The 26,631-nt window shown below is 33.5% G+C and overlaps 1 protein-coding gene across 3 annotated transcripts in view; it reads left to right on the forward strand.

Annotated features, from left to right (window-relative positions):
• Wdr70 (WD repeat domain 70) overlaps positions 1 to 26,631 on the forward strand; it is a 279,175-nt gene that overhangs the window by 144,759 nt on the left and 107,785 nt on the right. For all 3 annotated transcript variants that reach the window (XR_013424157.1, XM_078017631.1, XM_005325626.4), the window contains exon 10: positions 24,775 to 24,949. Coding sequence is in view for 2 of the 3 variants with exons in the window: in XM_078017631.1 (XP_077873757.1) it covers positions 24,775 to 24,949 (175 nt within the window). In the remaining variant the exon portion in view is untranslated. The remainder of the gene's footprint in view (positions 1 to 24,774; positions 24,950 to 26,631) is intronic.

Here is a 26,631-nt window from a genome sequence, read left to right on the forward strand (position 1 = left end):
GGCCTCCCACACTCTGCATATGTAATAAGAATTGTAATGCATTCTACAATCATATATATATGATTATATATAATGATACACACACACACACACACACACACACACACACACACACACACATACATACACACAGAATGCCAAGGCTGCCTCAGTCATAATTTGCCTGGTCATTGTCTGTAATTTATGTTTCCCTTCCTTTGATTTTGTCACACCCCTTTGTTTAATTTCTTTGTAGCTATTAATTTTTATAGCTATTTAATCTCTAAAGTTTACTTTAAATTAGAGCATTAGAACATCTAGGCTCTTTTTACTTTTAATTAATTGCTGGCTATTCCTTCTAGGTCTATGCACCAAACAATTTTTTCTTCCCCTACAATGTACTAAGGGGCATTATCACTTTATTTTACAGCTTAAGTGTAACAAACCTGCTGTTGGTGGAGACCATATGAATGTCAGAAAGTTGCAGAGTAGTAATGTAATCAACATGTGGAAGGGGTCTTTTAGTAATTGACCATTCCGCTGGAATTACACTCTATTTGTAAGAAATCAAAAGGAGACAGAAGCAAGGTGCCAAGGCAGAATAGTAGAAAGATGGAAAGCCCCTTGTCCAAGCTGCCAGCTTCATTTGTATCAATAGGTTACTTTAGGTCCCTGGAATCAGTAGTACTTCATTGGGTCATTAGGCAATTTACAGTTAGCAACATTATGCAGCTTATTTCTCAGTTATATATTATAGTTGCAATTTGCAATGTTAGGAGGTTTGTGTAGCTCTCAAGAAAGTCCATTGTTTAAAGTTACTGTTATGTGGACAGGTTTAAACTCAGCTAAGTTAGGTGAAACATTGTGGTTGTCTAACAAGAGAGTTCCTTTATTTCCAGGAGCTGAGTGCCTGAGATCAAGGTTGAGGCTGATAAAACTCTAGTACAGAGCCTCCTCATGCAGGGTATTGTCACAGCAGCTAGGTATAGCACATGTATTAGTTATCTTACTAGTACTTGGGGGGAAATTCCAGAATATTCCATGTGTGGAAAACAGAGTATCTGTTCCTCCCTGTGAGTTTGCTCACTAGAAGAATGCTGTCCTCTACATTTTCATAGCCAGAATTCTTACACCTATTTATGAAATTTTATTCACACACTAATTTCTTATCTGTGTGCTTCATGTTTCTTAGTTTCATTGGTGATCAAAACAAGTTTGTGGGTTTTTTAAAAATTTAATGATTAAGACATAATGTTTGGGGTAATTTTCTTCCTAAAATCAAATGCCATAGATTCAGGAAAACTTGGTGCTAGAGACACAAAGATTTATAAAACTGTCTGAATGTAATGTGGAAATGAAAAATGCATATACATATATGTGTACAAAAATATGTATATATCATGACAAGTTGTATATAAGGAGTGTAACACCGAAACCTGTGGAAAACAGAAAGAGTGAACATTTTCTTAGCCTGAGGAAGTAAGGAGGTGTTTCCCATGTGGGCATGACCTGAATGTCTCTTTCACATATTGTGTTTTCATCTAACCTGTTTGAGATTTTAACTTTTCTGCAGAATTTTAACCCTGAAGTTGCTATTCAATTCTGTTTCCTGATTCCTGGTGTGTTTCCTTGAAGGGACACAGTTCAGAGAGTGGAATGGAGTGACAATCAAATGAATCAGTCAATGCCTTTCCTATGATGGACTATTTGTTTCAGAAGAATGTTTTGATCAGTGTGTGTTTTCAGCACTTACAGTGGTACTTAGTATATCTCTAGGTTCATGAGTACTTTAAAATTCTTTTTGTTTAGTTATAGATGGACACAATACCTTTATCTATCTATCTATCTATCTATCTATCTATCTATCTATCTATCTATCTATTTATTTATTTATGTGGTGCTGGGGATCAAACCCAGTGCCTCACATGTGCTAGGCAAGTACTGTACCACTGAGCCACAACCCAAGCCCCTCATGTATTTATGACAGATTTTTTGACAGACTGGAAGGAAGAGATGGAAAGAAGGAAGGTGGGAAAATTTTTAACATGTTTACCTTTGGAAGAGTAAAGAAAATAACAAAAAGTTTAATTCTGAGTATGTGCAATTTTAGAGAAATTAAGCATTTAAAATAGAAATTTGGTTATAGCCTGAAAGGAACTGAATTTTGATGTACTTAACTGTTACCTATTTTATTATTGTGAATAATCCAACATGTTCTCCTTTTCTTTCTTATGGCTTTCAGTAGACTGGGCACCCACAATGAAATTTTTATGGTAAACAACAGTTCTTACAAAAAATCTCCAAACATTTTATAGTAATTTTTGATTATTTCTACTTTGCTATTTCTTTTCTAATTCTGTAGCAACTCCAGGATTTTCAGAAAATATACTTAAAAATTATTGCAATTTATTTTTCCTTATTGATTCTTAGAGCTTATATTTGTCTTCTTAGAAAAATATTTGCTTCTCAAAAATTAGTACCTTTTGTATACCCAAGATAACACACAACGTATTATAAATATGGAATTATAGTATCCATAGACACCTTCATACTACTGATATCAACATATATAGTAGTGAAACTGCTTCAAAATTTTATTATTTAATGAATTCACTTAATTTTTTTTCAGTACCCTGTTTTTAATTTTCCACTCTTCACATGTGAATCAGATTAAGATAGTTTATTTGGAAGCTGTATTGCCAAGCAGCCATGGAAAGCTTCTTTGGCTCATATTTTGAAAATTTTTCCCTTTGTCTTTGGCCAATAGCTCAATCCCTTTGGTGTCCCATCTGCTTAACATACAACAACTATGGCACATTTCCATATATCTGGGTCAGAAAAAACGAAGCCCATAAGTCAACCTAGGTATTACCTGCCATTGCTGTGGGTCTAATACGATGAAAGTCAGAAACTTTTCTGTTTGTTTTTCCAAAACAGTAATAGATGCAAAGAAACCCATAACTGTGAGTAACTTATTTTCTGAAATGTCCCTCATTGAATTCTAGAAGTTACTTAACTTTCAGAATATAAGCATTTACCTCAAAGGAATAACATGTTTCTCCCTCCCTTGTTACTTTATTATTCTTCATATTGAGTTCAAATGATTATACCAGTTATTTTTGTTTACTTTTTGACTTCTGACTCAGCTTTCCTTTGAGAGATTAAAGTCTAGGTCCAATCCTACTTTAGAAAGTAAAAAGAAGTTACATGTCCTATGTAGTTAAATTTCCATGAATGAGGAAAATTACTTTTTAAAAACAGATTATTTTCAATTCAGTGCAGCACTATTATCCTTTTGAGTTAATGTGTTTGCTTATATGCTTTCATGTACTTTACCTTATTAAAAAAAAGAATTTTAGGAAGCTCAAAGTAATACATATAGCACAATATAATAAAAAATAAAGCATTCAGGGTCATGGAAAGGGTTAAGGGATACAGTTAGTTTTCAAGAAAGTATTTGGTGAATGTCTTTCCCACTTGAGAAGCTGATGCAGGAGGATTGCAAGTTTGAGGTCAGCCTCAGCAACTCTGTAAAACTCTCAGCAACTTAGTGAGACTCTGTCTAAAAATAAAAAATAAAAAGGAATGGGGATGTGGCTCAATGGTAGAACATTTCTGGGTTCAGTTCCCAGGCTATAGATTCAGCTCTAAACTTTCCAGTGACCAGAGCATAAATGGGTAGATGGAGACATTCTCAGTTAAGAGTACCAGAACTACCCAGGGAAAACATAGACCTTTATCTTTCAACAGTTAGAAAAGAAAAAGATCCTCATATAGGGAACACTGGTTAGTGAGGACAATATCCTTAACAATGAACACGACAGTGAATTTTATAATAATTTGGCATTTATTATAGACAATCTACTGTGCTAAGTTTTTACTTATATTTTCTCTATTCCTCAAAGCAAGTCTATGAAGTATTATTTCATATTAGGAACTCAGGCTCTGAGAGGTTAATTGATTTGTCTAAAATCACATAGTAAGTTGGGAGAGAAGCTTTAAAAACAGGCAAATATGTCTTTAATGTCCCCACTCTTAACCATTTTTCTGTGTTATAAGCATATTGCTGTTTTTTGTTGCACATTCCTCAATAGAAGTCAAAGCAGAACTGAAAAATGTAATTCAAGAATAGCCATTCTAAGAGAGGATCAAAGTAATGCAGCCTAAATGTAAAATGAGCTCTTGAAAGTTTTACATGGACCAGGAGTAAATTTTAGAGTATCTAGAGCTACGTATTTAATCTTTATTAGATCTATGATGATCTAGGGGGAAACTGTAGACCTTCTCTGCAAAACATAAACATGCATACAATTTTAGGCAACTCAAAGATCTCTTTCCCACCCATTGCACAAAAATGCAAAAAGGTATCTGAGAATCTAGAGTTGGAAAGTAGAGAAACCAAGGCTATGAGAGTTTACTTGGAAAAATACTAAGTATGTGGAATGGGGATGGATCCTTTTGCTTTAATTAAATATTGAATATTGTGTAAGTGGTGTGTCCTTCCTAAGACCTAAATTAGGAGATCAATTCATCAGATTCCAAAACCTATATCTTATAATACTTTAGATAACTCCTGAGTATGAACAAAATTTATGAAAACTTTTTTTTAATAAAATCTATTAAAGCAGTACCTGCCTTAGTAGGATGTTTGACATTTGATGGTTTAATTGCTAAGTTATAGGTTTGGACACTATTAGCAGTTGTATTCTGTTCCTCATTTTTCTCAGAGTAAATTTAAGTCTACTTTATTTAGACTAATTAACTATAGGGCTAGGGGAAAACCAAATTATGAAATGAAACCTTTTAATATTTTTAGAAAGGCACAGTAAATTCTAGTCCCTGAAAGCTAGACCAACAACACTGTAAGTAGTGTTTCTTGAAGTCTATCAGATATCTATCAAAACAATTCAGGAATCCAAGAATTGCTTATTTAGTAGTGTCTGGCCTAGTTTTATGCAATGATTATATAACCACAGCTCCACACACAATTACCCTTTAGGTGTTAAGGTAATACAAGTACTCTACAACGAGGTTGCTCTGGATTAGGATTCTAACTTTGCCACTATTAACTGTATGGTTGACCATGGACAAATCACTTGACTTCTCATACCTCATCTATAACGTGGGAATAATGGTACCCACCTAAGAATGGTAAGATTAAAATGGGAAACTGTGTGTAAAGCCCTTGACGTAGTGCTGGCATAATACAGATCTAATAAAAGCCTAGCTTTCACTAATATTATTGTCCTTAATGGATAGATAGCAAACATCTCTTTGTGCTTGATGGTGGAACTGTAAAGGCATTAAGTAACCAGAAATCATGTGCAAAGAGAAGTATGCCAAGTTTCAACATCAGTTTTCAACATGGCTAAAGTGTGTAACACTCTTCCAGCATGGTCCCACTAGGGCTTTTCCTCAAATAGCCTTCTTCTGATGAAAAAATGTTGCTTGGGTGGTTCTGTTAACTCTAGTAGTTCATAGCTTCTGTGCTATGTGAAACTGTGTTACAAGGAGTGTTTAAACCGTGTCTTGATTCACCTTGTTTTATGTCCCTATTAAACTCTATACCTCAATTCCTAATGATGCTCCTACTTTTTGTTCTTCCTCCCTCTAGACCAAATAATTTATCTCTTTAAAAATTATTCATGAGAGTAGAACATAGCTTATTCAGGGGAAAATGCCTGACTTTGAATAAATGTGTCATAGGTATTGGGGGACAGAGAAAGTGTAAGGAGTTGAAGGTAGAGACAGGCAATCATAAGAGGGAACTCTTACATTGTGTCTTTTGGAAAATGTTTCTCATTGATCATTTTCATTAATAGAAAAAAGTTGGACTGCATTTCTGTAAAATAATATACTTTACAATTATTGAAACTTTCAAAATAACTACTTATTCCTAAAAGATGAAAAATATAAATAATATCAGCCTTACTTTGCATTAGCTTTATAGATGAGAATTTTGCATTATTCCTTCTCAAGTAAAAGTATTATTGTAACCATTGGTACTTATAGCATGTAAATCTAAAATTATTATGACCTTACTTGTTTTCATGGATCCATTTAGGTAGATAACACTATAAAATATGAGATAGATAATAATGTACCTTGACAGTACCTCTGTCCTGTTGACTATTTCATTCAATTGAGTGTTAATGCTAGTTATTAATCATTTTTGTGCCTTAGTTTTCCCCTATAAAACAGAGATACTAATAGTACCTGGTTTAGAGTTGTGAGGATTGAATTATAAAGTGTGGTGCCTGCTTCATGAAAAGCACTTAAGTATTAGCTATCAAGATTATGAGTCCAAATTTACTTCTTATTCAGATTATGAGTTCACTGTTTTGAATTTATTATCAAACACTTTTGACATTTCATGACTTCTGGGAATAATCCTATAAGTGCAAGAGTTCTGTTGTAGATTAATTTGTAGAGATACTGAAAAGCTGCATTGTTTTTAGTGTGAACTTCTAAAGTAACCTTGACTTCACTACTTAAAATGTGACTAAGTGTTGTTTCATTTTTTGGTCAGAAAAACTATCTATTTATTCCCTTTCAAAGGAAGAATATTTATCTCATTTTCAAATTTGCACTGAATCACTCTTTGGCACGTAAAATTTTATCTTTAGAGTCTGTTTTGCAGATGTGGAGTCTGCTACTTTTAAACTTGGTTAGTTCAGTGAAAATTCTGTACATGTATCATATTTCAGAGGCATTAACAAAAATAGAATAGTGGCTGTATCCATGTTAAAGTTCAGTGGTTAGTTGGGAAGCCTGCCTCTACCTGATGATATCAGGGAGAAGTTGCTCCAGAAGTGCTAGTAAGCCCTGGCAACGCCTTCGGTAAAGGGGTGGGTAGAGGCAGACTTCTTTAAGCTTTGTCATACCCACTTTATCCTGTGCTGGCCATCATATTCTCTTTTCTCTGCCCTCATCTCCTATCCTTTACTTCCACCCACTGTGCTATTCTGCTCTTGTCAGGAGGTAGTAATATGACATTACTTCTTAACATAAATGAAAGTCATCAGTATCACATGCATACCATATCTTTGCCTACATTTTACGCCAAATCTACATTAATGATTTCTTATTTTGGTATGTGTTATAAACCAAGGTTATTAGTGAAATAGAACTGAGTGACTTACTTACTTACAATGGATTCATTTTTGAGTTGCAATCTTGCTTCCACTGAAATTACACTTGTAGAAGTTACCTGTGACCTCTTGTTTGTTAAACCCTGTGAAGGTCTTTTGATCTTCTTTTTTGACCTAACATCTCTTTGGAATTGGACATTCCTGAACACATCTTTCTTTTAAACTTGTTCTTTTGGCTTCCCTAGCATTTCCCTTTTCTTCCTCTCCTTGCACCCCTTTCTTATCTTCTGTGAAGCTCCTTTTACTTGTTGCTGCCTGTCCCCCAAATGCATTTTTCTCAAGGGTCTGCCTTCTGCAGTTACCACCATTTTATATCTCACTCTGCATTCTAACAATTCCTAATTATATTTCTTTGGCCCAGCCTCTTACAATGAAATTCTGTACCTAGATGTCACATAGGTGCCTGAATCTTAATTTTCTATATCCTTTTCTTTTTTCTTTTATTTATTTATTTTTATTTATATATGACAGCAGAATGCATTACAATTCTTATTACATATATAATACAATTTTTCATATCTCTGGTTGTATACACAGTATATTCACACCAATTTGTGTCTTCATACCTGTACTTTGGATAATAATGATCATCATATTCCACCATCATTAATAACCCTATGCCTCCTCCCTTCCCCTTCAACCTCTCTGCCCTATCTAGAGTTCGTCTATTCCTCCCTTGTTCCCCCTCCCTATCCCTCTATGAATCAGCCTCCTTATATCAAAGAGAACATTTGGCATTTGTTTTGGGGGGGATTGGCTAACTTAACATTATCTTCTCTAACTCTATCCATTTACCTGCAGATGCTAGGATTTTATTCTCTTTTATTGCTGAGTAATATTCCATTGTGTATATATGCCACACTCATACATTGCTGGTAGGATTGCAAATTGGTGCAGCCAATATGGAAAGCAGTATGGAGATTTCTTGGAAAATTGGGAATGGAACCACCATTTGACCCAGCTATCCCTCTCCTCGTTCTATGCGCAAAGGACTTAAAAACAGCATAATACAGGGACACAGCCACATCAATGTTTATAGCAGCACAATTCTATTCCTTTTTCTACCAAATCATCATCTTTTGTCTGATAGCCTGATATCTCTATCACCCTTCAAAAGTTCTACCTCTTTGAATTGCACCCCACTGAGAGCCTACTTTACGTTATTTTTTCTTCATACTTTCCTCATCTTATTTCCTTAGTACAAGTCCTTTTTCACCTGGACTATCCAACTTGTAGACTTATACCCTCCAAGAAGTCTTCTCTACTGCCATACAAGTAATTTTCTGAAATATGAGTTTATTGTGGAACTTAAGTCACTCCTCTTTTTAGTGGTTCTACAGTTTTCTAGAGTATAAAGCCCATAAGCTCAGTACATCTCACAGGGTACTCTTTATCTTATTCTTGCCAATAGTTTTTACAGTCTCATCTTCCACTGTGTACTTCATCCTCTCGTTAAAACAAACTACTTTTGCTTCTTGAAGAGATTGCTTTTTAAAGTCTTCTTATCTTTGCATGTTCTAACCAATTTCTAGGATTTATTCCCTGCCTCTCCCCTACTCTTTGTGAATGCCACCTGCAGAATCTCTGCTCTTCCAAAAGTCATACCCCTGTGGAATCCTTCCCACCTATTGTTCTGTGGGTGGTTGCTTCATGAAATGATGGCATTTCTCCTACTTTTTCTTCCCCATTGGATTATATATCTTGGAGAACAAACACTTTGGTATCCCCATATATCTGCCAATGTTCATGGCCTATAAAAATATTTATATTTATTGAATTGTAGACCTGTGGCTTATATTGCTTATAAGATGTTTCTATCACCTGGCTTGTGATTTCCATGGAGGTAAAAGCCTTATCCTAGTCAGCCTTGTTTCTTTAGGGCCAGGAATATTGCTCATGCCTCAACAAAAGTAATTTGCAACAAATTATTTTAAAAAACATTTCAGGAGAAGTTAAGAGGAGAAAGGTACTAAAGATAGTGGGTAGGTAGATGATATTATTTATATTATATATATAAAATTAACAGCAAGAGAGACCAAGGATCGGTGTAAGTGAAGGATACATTACATAGAGAGTTCTAACCCAAGTGATCTGCTGGGCCACTCCAAGTTAAAGTAGTCTTCAATCAGCTTTTAACCAACATTAAATTAAAACTCTATGCCATTGTGTGTGTATGTGTGTGTGTATGTGTATGTATATGTTATGTACATATAATCTTTGTTTATATTTATATACATTTGATATAGGATTTTAATTTAAAAATTCGTTTTGTGCAAAATTATGCTAGATATTAAGAAAATAAAAGGAGTCAAGATGAGTTTCTGGAATATTTCAATTCTGCATTTTGGGATGCCTTTAGCAGTGTCCTTTTGTAATAAGTCTAAGTAGAACAATTCTCAGCATGTACCTGTGAATGTTCTCTCAGATCAATGTACCACATTTCTTTTGAATTTCATGATAGGCTAAACTAAGAGGGGTTAGAGGGAAAAAAGGAATCTACTACCTCAACATAATGGAGGTACCTCTGAGTTTTATAGCCTGACCCCATGAAATTTAGGATTATTTTTTCTATTTTTGTGAAAAATGACACTGGAATTTTCGTAGGGAGTGTTGATTCTGTAGATTGCTTTGGGTAGTATGGACATTTTAATGATATCATTTTTATAACCCATGGGTTATCTTTTTATTTATTTGTGTCTACTTTCTTTCATCAATGTTTCATAGTTTTCAGTGTGCAAATCTTCTTGGTTAAATTTACTCCTAAGTTTTAAATTTTTAAATTTTATTACAAATGATCTTATTTTTTAAATTTCATCTTTAATAGACCATTGTTAGTATAGAAGCAGGAAAACTGTTAGTGTAGAAGTAGGGTCCAAAAGTGAGTAAAGAGATTGAATGAATAATTAAAAAAATCTTCCATCAAAGAACAGCCCAGAATCTAATGGCTTCACTGCTGATTTATACCAGACGTTTGAAGATGAACAAATATAAATCCTTCTGAAACTCATCCAAAAAATTGAAGAGGAATCTGTACTTCCAGACTCATTGTATGGCATTACCCTGATGCCAGAGTCAGACAAGGCTCTATATGAAAAGAAAACTACATGGCAATATAGGTGCAAAACTCTTCAACACATGCTAAATTCAACAGCACATTTAAAGTATGATTCACCATGATTAATTGGGGTTTATTCCAGGGATGCCAGATGGTCTACACTTATGTAAATTAATAAATGTGATACACCATGTTAACAAAATGACGGACATGATTACCTCAGTAAATGCACATGAACATCTGATAAAATTTGCTACATTCATGGAAAATTCATAAAAATGTTTCAAAAAGACCTGTAGAGTGATGTAACTGTGGGGGTTCATAGTGACTGGTTCTAAGATCCCACAGGAAGGATTTCAAGCAAGTTACACAGAGAAACAGGCAGGAGTTTATAAGAAAAAGTGAGACAAGTGAGGTTAAGCTCACAGTGCACGCACTGAGTGGACTTTCTCTGGGAGAGCAGCATTTCTCTTACAGATTCTGGGTTTTTAAGGAATTTGGGTTTCTTTGTTCTTGCTATAGTTTCTCATACCTCCTGAAGTGGTCTATTGCCCTTTGTATAGCCCTTGACTTATTATATAAATCTAGACAAATTTCAGTTTTGAAGGTTACCAGTTTCTTGATGCCTGTGTGCTTAGATAAAGTTTTCTGTTATCCCCAGCCTTGTGTCTTATGGACTCTCTTTGATGTAAATGTCAAATATTCTCCCTAAAAGTTACTGTCTTTCATTGTCCTCCCCCTAGCCACCTACTCATGGCTGACTATTTACTTAACAAAAACATTCAATAAAAATATTCAACAAAAATATGTATAGAAGCAATGTAACTCAAAATAATACCCACCATATATGACAAGTCCATAACAAGTCCAACTCATGAAGAGTGGAAAGCTTTTCATTTAAGATCAGGAACAATATAAGAATGCCCACTTTCACCCCTTCTATTCAACACAGTACTGGAAATCCATACCAGAACAATTAGGCAAGAAAAGAAACAAAAGCCATCCAAACAGGAATGGCTGAAGTGGAATTTTCCATTTGCTATTGACATGATCTTGTGTATAGAAAACCCTAAAGACACCAACCCCAAAACAAAACAAAACAAAACAAACAAAAAAACTGTTAAAACTGATACACTCAGCAACGTTGCAAGTACAAAAATGTGTTTAATATTTTATCAAACTACCTAATTATTACAAAGTGGCTGTACCATTTCACATTTCCATAGTACAATAGAGGGTTCCAGTTTCTCTGCATCCTCACTAACATTTCCTTTTGTCTATCTTCTTGATTGTAGCTATTCTAGCAGGTATATGGAAAATCTCATTTTTGCATTTCCTTAATGACTAATGATGTCAGATTCTTTTCATATGCTTATTGGGCATTTGTATATATTCTTTGGTAAGATGTGTATTAAAATCTTTCTCCAATTTACAAAGTTGAGTAATTTGTCTTTCTTCTGACTTGTAAATATTCTTTAATTATTTTGGATGCAAACACCTATCAGATGCATTCATTGTGCATATTTTCCTCAAGTCTGTGGCTTGTCTTTTCCCTTTCTTATTGGTATCTTCTTTAAATTTAAATATAAATTTAATTTAATTTTGGTATTGGAGAATGAACTCAGGGGAGTTTTACCACTGAGTTACTACATTCCCAGTTCTTTTGTTTAATTTTTATTTTAAAACAGGTTCTTGCGAAGCTGCTTAGGGCCTTGCTAAGTTCCTGAGGCTGGCCTTGAACTTGCAATCCTCCTGCCCAGCCTCCAGAATCACCTGAATTACAGGTGTGTGCCACCACATGTGGCCTTGCTGGTATTTTTTGAATAAATACCTAAATTTTAAATTTTTGATGAAATTAACTCTCTACCCCCTTTACTCCTTTTTATCATGTATGCTCTTGATGTTGAAATAGAGTACTCATTACCTAGTTCAAAGTCATGAAGATTTCTCCTGTTTCTTTTTTGTCTTTTGTTTGTTTATTTTGTGTTTGTGCTAGGGATTGAACCCAGGGCCTTGGGCATGCAAGGCAAGCACTCTACCAACTGAGCTATATCCCCAGCCCTTCTCCTGTTTCTTTTAAGACTTTTATATTTAAATTCTGTGATTTGTTTATTTTTGTGTGGCATGAAGTAAGGTCCCAAATTCACTTTTTTACATATGAACAACCAGTTGTTCCAGTATCATTTGTTGAAAAGATTTACTCTTTAAATTGAATTGTTTTGATATTTTTGTTGAAAATCAATTGGCCATAGATGGAAAGGTATAAAGTAGTTACTTCTTGTAGCATTCACTCCTAATTCTAACTCTAGTTTTTATAAGACCTTTTAACTTTTCAAGTCCTTTGATTGATTGCATATTCAGAGGTTTTTCTGGAACCATATAGCTTCAGTGAATATAAAACATTAGACCAAATAAATTTATCCCAAATACAGTTGTATTCTTACTGAAGTTACTGAGCATGTGAATATGCATGTATGTCAAGTGTGTGTTTAGAGAAATGTATGTATGTCAAGTGTGTGTTTAGAGAAATGAGTGTGGATTTTCATTAAAGGTAGAACATTTTTCCTTTTTCTATGGAACTGCAATACCTTAATACTTGAGCATTTTGAAAGATCTTTTTTTTTTTCCTTTTTTTTTTTTCTGCTGAGAGAGCCAGCAGGTTTCAGAGTCTTATATCACTCAAGTTGCTTGTGTAGTCTTTCGAGAAAAATTAAACCAAGATCTCTTAAGTGATTTCCATGCAAAATTAATGTTTCCCTTGACTTCTGCCAAATGCTGTGATGCATTTTGCAGCAGATGCCAGAAAGTTTAGAACTTGTATCTGGAATGAATTCAAAATTCTAAGACAGAAAGCATTTGTGCCTGGGGCAATGTAATGACCCCACCTGTGTCTTTTTTTTTTTTTTTTTTGTCTTCTGGATGTTTTCATTTTATGTCCAGAAAAGCCAACACAGATCCTTCTTCTATTTTTAAAACTTTTTATGAAACACAGTTTTAATTTTACAAGACCAGATCTTACTCCAAGTTTCAAAATATGTGTTCTTCAGCATAAAATGTTTTGACAGATACCTAATGGTCTAGCACTTTAGCATCCATTTTTTTAAGCCTATATGCAGAGAACCAGAGCCATAAAACCACAGTGTAATTAGTCACTATCAGATGTTGCATAAATTTGTATTTCATACATCTATATGCCAGGTTAACTGCCTTTTCCCCCTTCCTATAATTTTGATAGCTAGCTCAACCTGTTAATAAACTACTGAAATAAATGGAAATACTTAGTTGTTGGCTTGATTAACTTTTGATATTTTATTTGTGGTCTAAGACGAAGAACAACAAGGGACTAGTATTTATTGAGTGCCTACCATGTTCCAAGTATTGTCCTAGATATGTTTACATCCCTAATCTCACTTAATCCTCACAGCCCCTCATTGTTGGTATTATTATCCCAATTTTATCGATCTAGAACTTTAAACAAGCCATACAATGATACTTTATGCTTGTGTGGGGCCTTTCAGAATATCATAATTCTAAAGTATCATCTGGGAAGGCAAGTTATAAAGAGAAAGCTATCATAATTTATTCCAAGTGTTTCAGAGCTGACAGTGAATAGAAACAACACGTGCAGTATTCCTCAACTCTTTGTACTTGTTTTCTATGGGAAACAGTGAAAAGAGATAAGAAACTAGTAAGCAACACAGAGTGTGTTCAATAGGGGAGGGCTTTATAGTGATCAGACGCAAATAGTACCAGAAAAACAGGATTATCCATATGCAAAAACAAAAAAAATCACCTTGACCCATACCTCATACTCTATATGAAAACCAGCTAAAATAGATTATAGATCTATTTATAAAACTTAAAACTATAAAACTTTTAGAAGAAGCCATGGGAACTTCTATGAAACTCTAGCCAGAGCAATTAAATAAAAGAAATAAATTAAAGGGATATGAATAGGAAAAGAAGAGCTCAAACTATCTCTGCTTGCCAGCAAGACCTAAATAATTCCACCAGGAAACTTCTAGAACTCATAAATGAATTCAGCATGATATAAAATTAATACCCATGAATCAATTGCATTCCTGTGCGCCAATGATGAATCAGTTGAAAGAGAAGTTAGGAAAACTATCCCGTTCACAATAGGCTTAAAAATAAAATACTTGAGAATCAATCTAACAAAAGAGGTGAAAGATCTCTACAATGAAAACTACAGAACACTAAAGAAATTTTAAAAGAATTTAGGAGATGGAAAGATCTCCAGTGTTCTTGGATAGGAAGATTTAATGCTGTCAAAATGGCCATATTACCAAAAGCACTATACAGATTTAATGCAATTCCTATTAAAATTCCAATGATGTTCCTCAAGGAAATAGAAAAAGCATTCATTTGGAAAAATAGGAGGTCTAGAAATAGTCAAAACAATCCTTAGTGAGAAAAGCAAAGCAGGAAGCATCATAGTACCAGACTTTAAATTAAATTATAGTACAGAGCTGTAGTAACAAAAACAGCATGTTATTGACACCAAAACAGACATGAAGACCAATGGAACAGAAATGAAGACACAGAGACAAACCCACATAAATATATTTATCTCATATAAGACAAAGGCACCAAAAACATATTTTGGAGGAAAGATAGCCTCTTCAACAAAGGGTACTGGGAAAACTGGAAATCCATATGTAGCCAAATGAAATTAAACTCCTATCTCTCAACCTGCACAAAACTCAAAAGACTTAGGTTTTAGATCAGAAACCCTGCACCTACTAGAAGATGATGTAGGCCTAACACTCCAACATGTTAGCTTAGTAACCACCTTCCTCAACAAGACTCCTAAAGCACAAGAAGTAAAATCAAGGATCACTAAATGGGATAGTATCAAACTAAAAATCTTTTCTTCTGCTTACTTCCTGCATGGGGAGTGAGTGAGTAACTTTGGAGGTGTGGGCTGGATGGAAATAAAAGCTATAAAAGTAATATTAAGAAATAAAAATAAAAATGAGATTATATATTCAAAAGTGGGGGCATTTATAGGTTGGATAGATCTGATGGGTCTGGACCTAACAAGAAGAAAAGCCTAGGAATGCTTTATTTATAGTGGAACACATCAAAGGGTTTCACTGTGGCAGGAAAACAGAATAAGAGTAGGGAAAACAAGTTGTTTGGGGCTTAGCAGGTTACACCTGTCTCTGGGTGGCTGTGTTTTAACGTAGGGATGTGAGCTAAGGCAGGGAGCTAGCATCATCTGTGCTTTTCTTGAACTAGGGAATTTCACCTGGGAGTTCCCAAGAAAGCAGCTTCCTTTGCCTTAAGGTGGTTCAAACAAATCCAATAGTTCATACAAGGTTTCCAACACTTCCTCACAGCAAAGGAAATAATCAAGAATGTGAAGAAAGAGCCTATAGAATGAGAGAAAATTTTTGCCACCTGCTCCTCAGATTAGGTGTTAATTATTAGAATATACAAAGAATTCAAAAAACTTAAACACCAAAAAACAGACACTTCTCAAAAGAAGAAATATGAATAGTTAACAAATATATGAAAAAATATTCAGCATTTCTAGCAATTAGAGAAATGCAAATAAAAGCTACACAGAGATTTCACCTCATGCTAATCATAATGGGAATTATCAAGAATACAAATAACAATAAATGTTAGCAAAGATGTGGGGAAAAGGGTACTCATTCAGTGCTGGTGGGACTGCAAATTGGTGCAACCACTATGGAAAAGAGTATGGAGATTCTTCAAACAACTAGGAATGGAACCATCATTTGACTCAGCTATTCCACTCCTCAGTATATACCCAAAGGAGTTAAAATCAGCATGCTACAGTAATGCAGCCACATCAATATTTACAACTGCTCAATTCACAGTAGTGAAGGTATGGAACCAACCTAGGTGCCCTTCAACAGATGAATGGATAAAGAAAATGTGAGATACACACACACACACACACACACACACACACACACAATGGAATATTAGTCATAAAGAAAAATGACTCTGGCATTTGCTGATAAATGGATGGATCTGGAGACTATCATGCTAAGTGAAATAAGCCAATTTCAAAAAAACCCCAAAGCTTGAATAGTCTCTTTGGTAGTGGATCCTAATACACAACAAAGACTGGGGATGTGAAGAATAGAAGTTCAGGGGATTCCAATAGGAAAGAAAGTGGAATGAATCTGATAATATAACTTTCCTATGTACATATATGAGTAGCCCACAAGTGACTCTCAGCATTGTGTACATCCTCAAGACTGGGATTCTAATTATAATAAGATATACTTCCTGTTTGTATAAATGTGTCAAAATATACTATCATGTATAACTAAAAGAACAAGTAAAATTTTTAAAAAAGTAATTCTGGCTTAGGGGGAAAAACAGGGAGCATCACAGAGAAGTTTTTGGAGGGATAGAACCATGCATTTGTCAAAACACATAGAAATATATATTTAGAAAGGTCAATTTTATCATAGTATCATAAGTACATACTGCAATAAAGTTGACTTAAATATATCTGTATTTATTTGTAGATAAAATATATGCATATAGTAAATCTATTTTCACTCATCAATTAAGAGAAGTCTAGACTTAGCCACCCCAAAGCTATTTGGTGGTTCCAGGGTCAGCAAGGACCAGGGTACCTCCTGTTTTATTGCTCTGAGAGGATGCTGCTTGTACCCAGCTGTCTTATCCATATTACTGGCAGAGGGAAGAGTTAAAAAAAAAAGTATGGAGAAGGATCTGTAACCTTCTTTTACTTCTTTGATATTTTGATATTCTATACTACACTTACATGTAAACCTCATTAGCCAAAATTCAAAAGTCTAGGTGCAAAAGATTCTGGAAAATGAAGAAAGGAGAATGAATGTTGGAGTATGCTGGTACTGTCTGTCAGCTCCTGATGATTTCTAGCTACCAACTTGTAACACTGATCAAAGTCCACTTGCTCTTCACTATGTTACTTTAAATCCTGGAGTTCTAGAATGCCTATTATTTTTGTGTACCCTTCTCAAACCCTTATTTGAGCTTGCCTTTTACTAGTTACTAGTTTCTGAAATTGAGTAAGTGAATCTTAAGATAATGTCTGATATAACATTTGTCAACTCTGAAAACTGGATTTTGACAATATTTGGCAATTGATGAAATTTCCAAGTAACACTTAGGGGAAGATATGCAAAAAATATTTTAAATCAAAACCAGACCACGTTCATTGGGAACAAATCTCAAACATTTGCCAGGCTCAGAGAAAATCCTGGGTATCCATACATTAAAAAATTATTTCCTTTTCATTGCATATTGATTAAACCTCAAATGTATAGATAGGCAGTGAAATTATTTCATTCATTTGTGCAACATACACATATTTAAAAAAGAAAAAGAATTCTTGCTTTCAAGGAGATCTTTTCAAAGAAATAAATGTTACTATGTATAAATATAACTTGCAACCTGGGTCAAGTGAGTTCTCCAGTTTCATACTATTTTCAAAATTGTTTAGGCTATTCCAAGTTGTTAACAATTTCATGTAAGTTTCAGAATCAGGTTATCCAATTTATACTCCCAAATCTCTGCTGAAATTTGAAGGACAATATTTTGAATCTAAAGATCACTTTGGGAAATATTGAAATCTTAATAAATTGATCTCCAGTTCATGAGTACAATATATCTTTTTATGACTTCTTTTTTCATTGTTCTCAGAAATTGTTTATCAGTTTTAGCATACACACATTGACTGTGACTTGTCAGATTTCACTTTCATTCTGTCATGAATGGTATTTTCATTGTTGTTAGTCTATAGAAATAATATTGATTTATGATTACTAACCTTGTAACCTCTGATCTTAACTAATTCATTAGTTCTAGAAGCATTTTTGTCTATTCTTGGTTCTTTCTATATAGATGACTATGTGCTTATTTAATATTATTTCTTTCTAATCCATAAACCTTTTATTTCTTTTATTTTCCTTATTGCAGTGGCTGGCAATTTCAGTGTATAGAAATAAGGACAGCTGACATTATTGGTTTGTTCTCAAGCTGGGGCAAAGTATTCAGCTTTGCTCCATACTTATTTTTTTTTCCTTATTATATAGAGTTCTTTATTATCATTAAGAATCATTTCCTCTTAATATGCATAAAAGGTCATCATGTTTAATTAATGCTAACAAGAAAGGTAAAACTATAATGTTTACATATTTATAATGTTAACTATCACTATTATATCTTCTGTTATGTACTGTTTTAAATAGACTTTGACATTTCCCACTTGAATGTATAAGAATTAGAATTTCACTAAAGTGTTATTATCTTTATAAAGTTCAATATCTAAGACACTCTAACATTCAATGAACTCCAAGAAAATAATTCATTACAAATATAGGCTCAACATATAATTAATAATTACCATTATTATGCAAATAAGATATTGCTATCAATGCACAAACTGAATCAAAATAAATCTAAAAGTAAGGCAATGCATGGATTTAAGATTTCTATACTACCACCCATGTGGTAGTTTTTATTGAAAATCTATGAGATAATTTTCAGACTGACACTTGAATTCTGTGAGCAGATTCCCAGGTTGGGAGATAATGTTAAGTGACATATCAAGAAGTAGACTGAGTAGCCATCCTGTTTTACTTATGTAAATTTGAAGGACAGTCAGGATTGCAATTTCTCCCAAAGATAGAAATTTGATTGGTATATGAGGGTGTCAGATTTCCCTCTGAAAATAAATGATTAGTGGTATGATACACATTGTTTCCTGTGAAGTATCTTCCAGTTTAACTGATATATTATTTCTTGATCAGCACGGAAATGAAGTTCATGATCTGCTCAAGTTGTTGCTCCATACTTATTACTGTAGGTTTTCATAGATATCCTCTATTAGATTCTGAAAGTTCCATTTTATTTCTAGGTGAAGCTTTTTATTTTAATTTTTAAAAATAATGAATGGATTTTCTTCCCTTGGTACCAGGGATTGAACCCAGGGGCACTTAACCACTGGAGCAACATCCCCAGACCTCTTTTAAAATATTTTATTTAAAAACAGGGTCTCACTGATTTGCTTAGGACCTCACTAACTTGCTGAGACTGGCTTTGAACTTGCAATCCTCCTGCCTCCGCTGAGGCAAGTTGCTGGGATTGCAGGTGTACATTACTGCACCCAACAAAAATGGATGGATTTAGAATGTCTCAAATTCTTGTGTCAATTAGAATATCTTTTTTTCTTTCTAAATCTGTTGAAATGAGATATATTTTTATTTCTTTCAATCTTTCTTTGCACTCCTAGTTTAAACATTACCTTGTCATGTATGTTATCCTGTTTTTTTTTTTAAATATTTATTTATTTATTTTAGTTTTCAGCGGACAACATCTTTATTTGTATGTGGTGCTGAGGATGGAACCTGGGCCGCACGCATGCCAGGCGAGCGTGCTACCGCTTGAGCTACATCCCCAGCCCTGTTATCCTGTTGATAGTTAGCAAGTTTGAATTTATTTGTGTCTTGTTAAGGATTTTTGTGTCTGTTCTTTGGGAATATTTGTCTGTAGTTTTTTTTAATGTTTATTTTGTAGTTTTAGGTGGACACAATATCTTTATTTTATTTTTATGTGGTGCTGAGGATCCAACCCAGTGCCTCATGCATGCCAAGCGAGTGTGCTACCACTTGAGGCACATCCCGAGCCCACTGACGGTAGTTTTTGTGTAGTGATTTTGGTTTTGGCATCAGGGTGAGGCCTTGTATAGTTATCTGTGTAGTTTCCTCTTCCTTTTCTAGTGGAGTTTATAGAATTGGTGCTACTACAGGATGACTAATCATTATCCAAATTGAGGGACAAGCAGTGTTCAAATTTTGGATTTTTTTTAATTTAGAATTTTTGCATATGTGCATATCTTTACTATAGGACCCACGCCTAAACTGGAAATTAATTTGCTTCATATATACCATATACTTTTAGCTTGAAGTAATTGTATACAAATTTTAAATAATTTTTTTTTTACATGAAACAAAGTTTCACACGAGGTTAGATGTGGAGTTTTCTACTTGTTCCAGTAATCAAAAAGGTTTAAATTTGGAGTATTTTGGATTAGAGATTCCAACTCATATTTCTTTCTTAGATATTTCATAGAATTCAACAGTGAAGCCTCTACACTTTTATTAGTGGAAAATTTTAAAAAATGTATTCAGCTTTTTACATAGGTAAAGGAATATTCTAGTTTTTTTTTTTTTTTTTTTTTTTTTGGTCCTGGGGATTGAACTCATGGCCTTTTGCATACGAGGCAAGCACTCTACCAACTGAATTATATTCCCAGCCCTCTAGTTATTTCTTATTGAGTGGGCTTTGGTAGCTTGTGTGTTACAAGGAAATATGTCCATTTTATCTAAATTATCAAATTTTTGGCATAAAGTCATTCACAAAATTTCCTATTATCCTTTTAATATTATTAAGCTCTTTAGTGATGTCTCTTCTTTCATTAAAGTATTCTGTTTGATATTGTCTCTAATTTTCTTTTGTAAATCATTAGTCCACCTGTTAACTCAGTTAATTCTCTTGACCTCATAAAAACAGCTTTTGATTTCTGTATTATTTCTTGTGTGTTTTCTATTTGATTCACATGTACTTTTACTTTCCTTTGCTTGCTTTGGAATTAATATTTTATCACCTTCTCCCCCTTCTTCCCTCTTTAGTTTCATAAGGTTGAACCTTGGGTAATTAATTGGAGATTTTTCCCCCTAATCTATGCAGTTAATTCTACATTTTCCTTTTATGCTCTGCCTGAGTTGAACAAGAATTTTGATATATTGTATTTTCATATCTGTTAGATTTAAGGTATTTTTTAATATCCCTTGTTATTTTTTAACCCTTTATTCATGGATAATTTAGAAGCATATGCCTTTATTTCTAAATATTTGGGAAAGATATATTTCCATTTATGTTTTTGTTATTGATTACTTCATTAATTTTATTTTTTATAGTGATATATGATTTCACATGTGACTTCAGTCATTTTCAATTTGTTTAGATTTGTTCTATGGCCCAGAATATGGCCTGTCTTGATGAGTGTTCAGCATATATTTGAAAAGGATGTTCATCCGTTTGTGAACATTCTAAAGATGTTATTTAGCTTACATTGATTGATAGTGTTTTTCAGATCTTTTATATACTTACTGATTTGGGGATGCAAAGGAGTACTTTTCTATTAGTTACTGAAAGAGGAGTCTTAAAGTGTGCATCTATTATTATAGACTTCTTATTTCACCTTTTCTTTATATTAAGTTTACCTTGGTATTAGGGGCATGTGCATTTAGGATTGTTAATGTCTTTTGGCCAATTGACTATTACTATGAAAATTTCCTCTTAGCCTCAGATTATTGTCTTAGTCTTAAAATCTGCCATGCCTGACATTGGTATGGTCTTTCCAGTTCTTTAAAAATTGTATGTACTCTCTTTCTGTCTTTTTTCTATTAACTTATCTATCTATCCATCTATCTATACCAGTGATAGAATCTGCCTGGGTCTTGCTTTTATCTAATCTTTGCCAAAGTTTTGATCATTTTTATGAGGTTGACTTTACATCTATCATCTGTCATGTTACTGTTATGTTTTTCACATTGCTTTTATTTTTATTTTTTTCCTGTTTATAAAATAATAAATTTTTGGTTACATTTTATCTTCATTAGTATATATTCATTATAAAAATATGTTAGTGATTGCTCTAGAATTTATAATGTGTATATTTTTAAAAAAATATTTACTTTTTGATTTTAGGTGGACACAATATCTTTATTTTATTTTTATGTGGTGCTATGGATTCAACCCAGTGCCTCATGCATGCTAGGCAAGTGCCCTACCTCTGAGCCACGACCCCAGCCCCTATAATGTGTATCTTTAACACATTTCTTCCTTCTAACCTTTCTGCTGTAATTGTCGTATGTTTTATTTGGACCTATTATAAATTTCATAATATATTGTTATTATTTTTGCTTTCTAGCCTTTTGTTTTTTAAAGAAATTTAAACATTTTAAAAAGTGTCTTTTATATTTACCTTCATCTTTATTATATGTAGCATTCTTCATTTCCTTGTATAGATTCAGATTTCCATTTGTGTCATATTTGTTATACTTTTAAGAACTTCCTTTATCATTTCTTTTTTTAAAATATTTTTTAGTTGTACAGAGACACAATATCTTTCTTTCTTTATTTTTATGTGGTACTGAGGATCAAACCCAGTGCCTTACACATGCAAGGCAACTGCTCGACCCCTGAGTTACAGCCCCAATCCTCTATCACTTCTTGTACACATTGGATGGCAGTGAATTGTCTTGGCACTTTTCCATCTAAAAAGAGGATTGATTTCATCTTATTATTGAAATATATTTTGACTGGCAATTGAATGTTGGATTGACTCCTTTTTCTCCCCCATAATGGTTTGGCATGCATATTTTCTACCATGCTGCTGCTGATGTCATTTTTGTTCTTATTATTTTCTTTTCTTTTTTTCCTCCCTCTGGGTCATATGGCTTTTGTTATCTCTGCCCTAAATGGCAGTGTTTCTTTTCCTGGAACTATGAGTAAGAGCTGCCTCTGTCCCAGGCCTGAACAGCTATGGCTCATTACTTTGTGGAAGTTCAGGCACAAACAGCTGTATTTCTGCTTCTCCCCCAGAGGCATGAGATTTTTTTTCTCTTGAATAGGATACCATTCTTTTTTAGTGACTTATTATCAGTGTGTGTTCTGGTATCTGTTGTAGGGCAGTACATTTAACACATATGAGTAACTTACAAATATATATATATATATATATGGCATATGTTGAACAGTTTTACTGGGCAGAGTATATACTTAGAACAGTTTGGAGGCCACTGCTTTAGAGGGCATGAACTAAAAACTCTAGATTCAAAGTAGAAGTTGTCACTTGTTTTTTGATTTGATGAAGACACCATTCAGATAGTTCATGAGTAACTTAATTTATATATGGAGAATGTTTTATAGTATATATTTGGGGTTTTTAAGATAAATTTATTTTTTTTTATTGATTTTTAATTTTTATTTTTTTTTGTCCTGGGGATTGAACTCAGAGGTGCTATACCACTGAGCTACATCTTCAGCCTTTTATATTTTTTATTTTGAGACAGGGTCTCAATAAGTTGGTTAGGGACTCATGGAGTTGGTTAGGGCCCCTGTAAGTTGCTGAAGCTGATCTTGAACTCACCACCCTCCTGCCTCAGTCTCCTGAGTCCCTGGGATTATAGTTGTGTGCCACCGTACCCAGCTTTTTTTTTTTTTTAATTTTTAAAGAGGTATTTATTGGAATAATGAAAGAGAAATTTTATCTTTTTAAATTTTTTTTAATTTGTTCTAATTAGTTCTTCATGACAGTATAATGTGTTTTGACACATCATATATTATTGGAGTATAATTTCTCATTCTTCTAGTTGTGCATGATATAGAGTTATGCTGGCCATGTCATCATATATGCACATAGGGTGATAGTGTCTGATTCATTCTACTACAACTCAAACCCCTATACCCACTCCATTCCTTTCACTCCCCTCTTTCTAATCCAAAATACATCTATTCTTCCCTCGTGCCTCCACTTCCTCTTTGTGAATTATCATCTATATATCAGAGAAAACATTCGGCCTTTGATACTTTGGGATTGGCTTATTTTGCTTAACAGGATATTCTCTAACTCCATCCATTTACCTGCAAATGCCATAATTTTATTTTCTTTTATTGCTGAGTAATATTCCATTGTGTATATATACACAATTTCTTTATCCATTCATCTGTTGAAGGGCACCTAGTTTGGTTCCATTGTTTAGCCATTGTGAATTGAACTTCTATGAACATGGATGTGGCTGCATCACTGTAGTATGCTGATTTTAAGTCCTTTGGGTTGTAAACCAAGGAGGGGGATAGCTGGGTCAAATGGTGGTTCCTTTCCAAGTTTTCTGAGGACTCTCCATACTGCTTTCTAGAGTGGATGCACCAATATGCAGTCCCATCAGCAAAAGGTACGAGTGTACCTTTTCCCTTACATCCTCGCCAACATTTATTGTTACTTGTATTGTTGATAATTGCCATTCTGACTAGAGTGAGATGGAATCTCAGTGTAGTTTTGGTTTACAGATAAATTTTATCTCTTACAATTGTTTCTGAACATTTAAAAAAAATTTTATTTTGGGCTAATACATAGAAACATAAGAATTGCACATATTAGTGGGGTACCATTCTTTTCTTTTTTAAATTTATTTTTTAGTTGTAGTTGGACACAATACCTTTATTTATTTATTTATTTTTATGTGGTGCTGAGGGTCAAACCCAGGGCCCCACACATGCTAGGCAAGCACTCTACCGCTGAGCCACAGTCCCCATTCCACTATTATTTTCAAATAATTGTTATATATTAACAATAATTATTAATTAGATAATGTCAACATCTAATTTCATATTAATGAGATATTAATAACTGATATTTTAAGCACATGTGCACTTAAAAAGTGAGGCAGTCTTTATATACCCTTTTTTATTTTAAACTCCCTTTTAAAATTAAAAATGAAAAATCCTTTTTTTTTTTTTTTTTAGGACTGTCAGGATATGGGAAGTTGAGAATCCAAGGAAGCAAAAAAGTGTGTTTAAACCACGGACAATGCAGGGTAAAAAAGTTATTCCTACTACGTGCACATATAGTAGAGATGGAAACCTCATAGCAGCTGCCTGCCAGAATGGAAGCATACAGATCTGGGATCGCAATTTAACTGTAAGTCAAGGACATTTAAACCTTCTTTCTGTAGATGAAAACTATCTTAGAAAGACAAACATCATGTTAATATATTATGAAGGTCAATTTCCTGATTTTAGACCTAATTTAAACTTCAGTGTTGATCAAACATTGGGACTTCTGCAGTAAACAGCATTTCAGCAAATGTTCCAGTTCAGTATTTTCCAGTGTGTATTAGATTCCAATTTTAAAATCATACTCTTTTGGTATAAAATTTGAAAAAAAAAAAACAACAGTGCAGTTCATTATATAACATCTCAATGTATTTGATTTTGAAAGTCAATGAACAGTTTTACAGTAATATAAAACAAGTCTTAAGTAGAAAATACCCTTTCAAATACCACTAAAAAGTCCTACATCATCCATCATTTTTACAGTTATTTCAGTAGAAATTTAAATAATATTTTGTTTTAAATTTCCGTATCATTCCATTTTAGCAGGTTTTGGGTTTTAGGTCCTTGCTAGAATATTTTGGAATTCAAAGGAATTTTAAGATCCGTAGATCCTTTGATAGCCAATAACCTGTATAAAGGGCTTTGTGGTATGTATAGATGAAAAAATGAAAATATTTGAAAAGTAAATTGAGTCTAGATTACAAATATTAATATAAAATTCTACATAAATTTTACAACACAGTTTAGATTCTTTGATTCAATAGAAAGATCTGGTCAATTATTAGTTCAATAAATATTTATTGACTGGGTAGTACTATATGCCAGTCACTGTCCTTTATACTGAGAGTCTTATCAAAAATTTCTGCCCTTGTGGAGTTTACATTCCAATTAAAAAAAAAAATAAAAATTTTATTCTGTTCAGTTTTATCCTTCGAACACTTGCATTTTGAATGGGACTTCAGGAAACAAAGTTGTCTTTTTATGCAGTTAAAGTAATTTGTGTTGGAATAAGGTAAAAAGTAATGATAGAGGGAAAAATTCATGCTGATAATGCTGGAAATATCTGTGGCATTTTCTGTGTCAGATCTTTTATTTCTGTTTTCATCCCCACTGTAAACCCCATAAAGCTTCATAACAGCACAGAGATTTTAAAAGTCCTTTGAATTGTAAACTGAGTTCTAACCAGGCAGTAAATTTATAGTTACTGGCTTTCATCGTCTCTGGGAGCAGTTGATTTAAACATAGAAATTCTAAAACATACAGTTTTCTCCATTTAGCTTTAGTAGTAGTATGTTTGACATAGTGCATATATGTGTGTCTTCTCTTAGAACCCTTATATTTTGATAATGTTGAGCACAGGTTTTAGAAATTGATTGGCCTTGTATAATTAGTATCTCCTATTTCCAGTTTTGTGTAAGACAAAGCAATACAAATGCCAGTTTCCAAAAAAGTATATCCTAAGTCATTCTACTAATCACAATCTTCTTTTCTGTTAGAATTCAGTAATACATGAATGTATAGGTTATTATACCATACCCCATTTGTTGTATTTTATTTGTATTTTACATTTGCATTTTAATGTGTATCAATTGTAAAGAAATCAAACTGAGAAGTAAAATCTTGCCAGCAGGAAATCTGACTTGATTTAAAAACAGATTTGTTCTGAATTGTTATTTTAGCAATTAAAAAAAAAATCTAAGTGTAAACACTGAAGCTGAAGAAAGACAGCACAACAGCAGCAGCTTTTCCACACAGGAGCCAAAGGGC

This window comes from Ictidomys tridecemlineatus, chromosome 1 (genome assembly GCF_052094955.1).
Source record: "Ictidomys tridecemlineatus isolate mIctTri1 chromosome 1, mIctTri1.hap1, whole genome shotgun sequence".
Lineage (NCBI taxonomy): Eukaryota > Metazoa > Chordata > Mammalia > Rodentia > Sciuridae > Ictidomys > Ictidomys tridecemlineatus.